At 38.0% G+C, this 6,553-nt stretch overlaps 1 protein-coding gene across 1 annotated transcript; it reads left to right on the forward strand.

Annotated features, from left to right (window-relative positions):
- The first annotated feature begins 4,195 nt into the window (after positions 1-4,195).
- LOC117623138 (UPF0481 protein At3g47200-like) lies at positions 4,196-6,010 on the forward strand. Its single transcript, XM_034354005.1, has one exon. The coding sequence runs from the start codon at positions 4,253-4,255 to the stop codon at positions 5,729-5,731; it is 1,479 nt and encodes a 492-aa protein (XP_034209896.1). The 5' UTR covers positions 4,196-4,252; the 3' UTR covers positions 5,732-6,010.
- Positions 6,011-6,553: the final 543 nt, after the last annotated feature.

Below are 6,553 nucleotides of genomic sequence, written 5' to 3' on the forward strand. Positions count from 1 at the left end.
TTATTGTTTTCAGTCATTTTAAACTAGTTTTCTCGATATTCATGCATGTTTTATATTTCCATATATTTGTTCAGCTATACGAACACATATATATATTTAGGTATGTTTAAATGAAGGCCTCGTGTTTGAATACAGCCGAACTGTAGGTTTACTTATCATTTTATTTTTACCATGGGGGTTATGATGATTATAAATTTGTTTCAAGAATATTATTTTCGTCCACTCACATTTTTAACTTGTTTTTCTCCCCCAGGCCGTAGAAGTGCGCAGGGATCCACCACCGAGCCACTCTTAGCTTCCGCACCGCCAAGAAACGTAGGATTTTATTATAAAAGTTCTTGAAATCTTGTAATGAGTAGAAAATACTCTGATATCTAGTTTTAGTGGAAAACTTGAACTGGTGAATGTTTGGTTGTTTAGTCTGGCAGTTGGTGAAAAGCTATTTGCTTGTTCAACAGGTGGAAGATTTTGGGTTTGATCAAAATACAGGGGAGACTCTGCCGAATTTTCGGCAGGAGTCCAAAGGAAGTTTTAATAGTAACTATGGCAGGAAGGGTAAAATGGTCATTTGTGCTCGACAGTTGCCAGGTGTCGGACACGCACAGGGCTTGGTTCGAATTCCAAAGTGGAATTGGGATCGGATCCTGTCATAGCATGGTACGTACAAACAAAACACTAAATATTTATAAACTTAATGTGGAAGATAAACACATAAACAAAACATATTCAAATAATTAGAGTAGTGTGAAAAGAAGGACGACCTGCGATGTGGAAAGAAGTTTATATATATATATATATATATATGAGAAAGAGGGGAAAATATATATTTGAAAAAAGTGTCTAATCTCAACCATTAAATGTCATGTATAATATATATTTAATTTACTAAGAGCATCTCCAGCAGACTTCCTATTCTTTCATCCTTAGCTATTTTGGCTCAAAAAAAGGAAAATTCTCCTTCCAGCAGACTCCCTACTTGGCTCTCTATTTTGAAGAATCAACTTTTGGCTCTCTATATCTAGCAAGGGGGAGAGAGAAATGGAAGCTTGCCAAATTGAAGAGAGAGAGAGAGAGAGAGAGAGAGAGAGAGAGAGACATTTGGGACATTGGTGGGGTTGGGTTTCTACTTTTCTTTTTAATATATTTGATTTGTAAGAGAAAGCGAGAGAAAGAAAAAGATAAAATAATAATAAAATATTTCAGATTAGTCAAAATAGAGAACATTACTAGAAGAAACACATTTTAAGTGGTTTGCTATAATTAGCTAGAATTTGACTAAAATTTGGAGACTTTCCTGGATGCTCTAACACATATATTTAATGAATTGCTCATCGTAATAGTCCTTAACACACATGTCCTTATTAGAGATGTAGTCTTTTTGAAGCATTGACTGATAAAGAAAGACTGACAGATGAAGGAGTAGCTAGCTACGAAACACGCTACTCTTATTGAAGCATTGACTAATAAAGAAAGACTTCAAACAATAATTTAAGCATTGATTTCATGATTTCCCTTCTATAAACACTGATGATTAACCACTTACCAGTACTCATCGTCTACCTAAAACTTGCAGTACCTGTAGCTGTAAATCTCTCCTTGTAATTGTGTTTGAGCCTAAATATATTCCATCAAACATAGTGAGTATTCATGGTGGGTTTCTGTCGTGGAAGTACAAAAACATGAGGCTGGTTGGGTTATTGGTGACTTAACTGAAGGCCACTGGACATAGTCCTTGAAAAAGCCATGAAGAAAAGGAAAAGGCCAAGATGGCCTATTTGGCATTGCATATTGCATGCCAGCTAAAAGCCATATGGATATATGTTATTATAATAATATTATTGTAAGCTATATAAGTGGAATGGTGTGATTGAAGAGATGATACCTCCAAGCTTCCAAGTTAGGTTGGAAGCCAAGTTCAAGTTCAGATGGAAACCAACCCCAAGTCGGGACTTAAATCCCAAATCCAAGTCAGAGTTTACACTCAGAGTCGGGATGAAAACCAAAGTCCAAGTAGTGGTGGTAGCAAAACTCCAAGTCCGGATGGAGAGCGAATTACAAATGGCTTTGCAGACTTGTGGTATACACATTAAAATGTAATTAAGTGAAAGTTACGGCCATAAGAGACATGATTAAGTGTGGGCAAGAGCACGAAACATCTCGTGCAAAAGCATATTCAATAGCCAATATTAAAGGCGAGCTGACGTCATCGCTGACGTCAACTAGCTGTTAAGATATTTTTTCTAAATAGCCCTTTAAAATGTTATCAACATTTACGTGTCATATATGGAATATTATCTCCAAATAGCAGTTTAATTCAATTAAACAATATATAGTTGTGAAATGTATGAGTGTTGTACCATAGTTTTTCTCAAAATAATAAAATATGAAAAACCTTAAAATATAGCTCTACATGGCTGGAGATAGAAAAATTTAGCTCTACACTATTCTTTAAAAAATTAATATTTTGGAGGGCTAAATTTATAGCATTGTACTACATTTTGCCCTATGACTGGAGATTGCCTTATGTCACTCTAACATTGATGGGATTCTCAACCAAGTCAGAAGCTCCGAGTGCACGATGTCTCACCAAAAGTTGGATCATACACTCAGAAGTCCAAACCCAACACAAAAAGCTAAGTTTAGAAGTTCCAGCAAAAGTCTCCTTGCAAGTGGTGGAATTCAAAGATGGGAAGACTCGTAGCCAACCTACCAGGACATATTGCATCACAGCTCAAGAGAAGAGTTTCACAATCCCGAATTCCATTTTATTGACCAACCATATGGGTTGGTGGTGGTTGGGAAGTTCTCATTAGATGCTTAGAGCTCCAAAAGACATTAATATTGGAAGGAGTTTCAAGGAAGAGTTAGTTCTAGCCATTTAATGGCCAAACCCATTAGCTGAAGAAAGTTCTATAAATAGGTCATTAGAAGAAGAAAAGAGGACCTCCGACTCAACACACAAAACCTATCTTTTTATCCTACACCTTTCAATTCCTAGTTTAGGATTTTATCTTTCAAGCACTTTAGATTATCCAAGTTCTTCATTTTCCTAGTGTAAGCTTACTTTCTTGCAATTTACTTTCAGTTGTCATTAAATTTAAGTTTAATTCAAGTCTTTATCATTTTAATCTATTTTATCGCATTTACATTACTGTCATTTCGTTCTTGCATTTACATTCATTGCACTTATCACGAAAATCATAAAAATAGTCATACAAAGCTCAATCATCATTGACCACGAGGAAGTGAAAGAAACTAAGCCAAGATGAGGTTCCTTGTTTGGCCGATCAATTGTTTGATTAGAAGTCAGAAGAGAAAACACGCTCACACAATCTTTCTATTCAAGTCATCAAGTGGCTTAGTAGTGGCACGCTTACGCATCTCAATAGAAGGACCAAAAAAAACCATCCCTTTGGCATACTTGGCCAAAAAGAGGGAAAGTCTTCATTAATGGTTTTATATTAAGGATCGGTTAAAAATGTCCAATCTCAGCCAAATAATTAGTGCAGTGTGAAAAGGACAACCTACGATGTGGAAAAAATTATTTTATTAATATATATGAGAAAGAGGGAAATATATATATATATATATATATGAAAAAATGTCTAATCTCTACCATTAAATGCCATGTATAGTATATATTTGAAAATATATATATTTAATCCACTAACACATATATCTAATGAATTGCTCATCTTAATAGTTCTTAAAAGTTAAAACACACGTCTTTATTGGAAAGGGAGTATTTTTACTTACCACTTTAACTTCTTATCGTTTCGGAGAAAGAATTATTAAATAATTAAGTGAGATTGCACGAGGGTGGAAGTCATGTTCCCACAGTATGTCGTTAATTAGCCCTAACTATGGTGGTGGACTAGGTCTAAACCCCACTTGCAACTTATAATTCATTATTTATTACAAGGATCAAGACCATAATTTAAACTTTAAAGTCAGTAGTTGTACGATGCTTGATTTTTCTAGTTCACGTGAAGATAGAAAATTAAAAGCAGGTGACTTGGGTTGGGTTGGGTTGAAAAGACTGACAGATGAAATAGTGGCTAGCTACACGAAACACGCTACTCTTATTGAAGCATTGACTTATAAAGAAAGACTTCAATTAATAATTTAAGCATTGATTTCATGATTTCCCTTCTATAAACACTGACGATTAACTTACCAGTACTCATCGTCTACCTGAAACTTGCAGTACCTGTAGCTGTAAATCTCTCCTTGTAATTGGTTCTTCATCCAGATGCAAATGGGAAAGGGCAGCCTTTTTACCAGCAGCTGGTTTCTTTTGCAGAAGATAACCTGCAGAGTGAGCAGAGCAAGAGGTTTCCATGGAGTATGCGATGGCTCATCATCAAATGGGAGGAAAGCTTCGCTGTCACTGATAGAAGAACTGGAGATGGGCAATAATGTTCCGAAAGAGCGAGATATCTGCATTTACAAGGTTCCGAACGCCATGCGCCAGATGAAGAGCAAGGCGTACGAGCCCAACATTGTCTCCATTGGTCCTTATCACCATGGAGTAGCAAGCTTGCAAGAAATGGAAAAGGTTAAACGAATATATTTTCGGCGCCTCTTTGAACCAAACACCGATGATGATAGCATGCTTTCGGTGAAGGAGACGGCGGATCCGGAGATGATGCAATTACTAGATGATGCGAAGAAGGCAATGCAGGAATTGGAGGAGAGAGCGCGGAGATGCTACTCAGAAGAATCCGAGCTGAGTAGCGAGGAATTTGTGAAGATGATGCTAATTGATGGCTGTTTCATCATAGAGTTTCTAAGAGATGCATCGCAGCAGGGCTTTGAGCATACACCTTCCACCGTTGAAAGGTGGATGTTGCCAATTATCCGACAGGATTTGATCAAACTTGAAAATCAGCTCCCGCTGTTTGTTCTTCGCAGATTATACGATAAGCTGATCATCACAAAAACCTCTAGTAGTGCTTCAGATCATCAGAAACCCAAATCTTCAGACTTGGAAGCGCTTTCGATTCGCTTCTTCAAGCCGCTACTACAAGGAAGTGTAGATCCTGACAAACCTTTACAACATTTTGCACCAAAACATGAGGGACAAGGCAAGCACTTTCTTGATCTTTTCCACCATAATATTTGTCCTGAACATAATGAAAAAGAAGTCGATACTCTCCCACGCAAAGATATGAAACACAATCTAAAGCCACAAGAGAAGCAAACCTTTTGGCACAAACATCTCAAGCCACAATGGAAGCAGATCCTTTGGTACAAAGATCTGAAGCCACAAGGGAAGCAGACCCAGCTAATCCTCTCCATACGGGAGCTGAAAGAGGCTGGAGTTAAGTTCAAGAGGAACAAGAAACCCTGTCGGCCACTAGATATCAGTTTCAGCCGTGGAACCTTCGACATCAGGAGGAAGGTACTTACAATCCCTGCAATACACATTAATGATCATAGAGCACTTTGTTCCGCAACATGCTTGCATTTGAGAAATGCCACCGGTATTGCCAGCACCAAGATGTTACAACATATTTGTTTTTTCTTGACGGCCTCATCAACTCCGCCAAGGATGTCGGGCTTCTGCACTACCACGGCATCCTCTTCCACTCTCTGGGCAGCAACAGAAGAGTGGCCAAACTTGTCAACAACCTTTGCAAGGAAGTCGTTTCGGACATGTCCCAGTCCTACTTATACGAGGTGGTTCGCGATGTCGATGCTTACTATAATAGTAGATATGCAAAAGTAAGAGCCTTCCTGGTGCACCACCATTTTAGTAGCTGGTTAGTTGGCATCTCAACCCTTGGTGCATGCTTAGCTCTTTACCTCGCCGTCGTCCAGACCGTCTGTACAGTTGCCACTGCGAAAGGACAATTGGGAAGCGACTTCAGTTTAGGATCCTTTCTCATAGATTCTTTACTTCCTAAACATGTATCTGGGGGAACAGATTCTAAGCCTTCTTAGGTTAGATTATTTTACAAGTGACATTTTCTAAATTAATTAATTACGAGAGAATTCGAGATTGAGATGTCTACTAGCATTGAAAAGACAAATACTAGGAATTTCAGCCCACAATCTATTCTCCTTCAGAATGGGAGAGGGCAGCAGGTACAGAATCATAACAAGTCTCAACCCTTATTTATGTTCAATGATGCCAGTACTGATGACATCTTATATATGTAGATTGAAACGGTTGCACATGATCCTTGATTGATGATACTAGGGACGTGGGCCATAAGGTGCTCCATAAGTAGACGGAGTTCCTCTTGGATCATCCTCATCCCGACCGGTACTCAAAATTCGGGAAGATCGCTGCTTATCCCAATGGCACTTGATTTTCCTACACCCATATTCACTGGTAACTGCTACATTCGCTTCCTTGCTTTCTGCACACATTCAAAATCACTGATGAGAAACAATTCACTTCATACTTACCATTGCACATTTTAATATCAAGAGTCCCAAGTTTCATTTTTTCCTTGTTGAATAAAATATATATAATATGTCAGTATAATTTTAGAGCATCTCCAACAACCTCTTCAACAGCTTTAAAATTCTAAAATAGGTGAGC

This window comes from Prunus dulcis, chromosome 3 (assembly GCF_902201215.1).
Source record: "Prunus dulcis chromosome 3, ALMONDv2, whole genome shotgun sequence".
Classification (NCBI taxonomy): Eukaryota; Viridiplantae; Streptophyta; class Magnoliopsida; order Rosales; family Rosaceae; genus Prunus; species Prunus dulcis.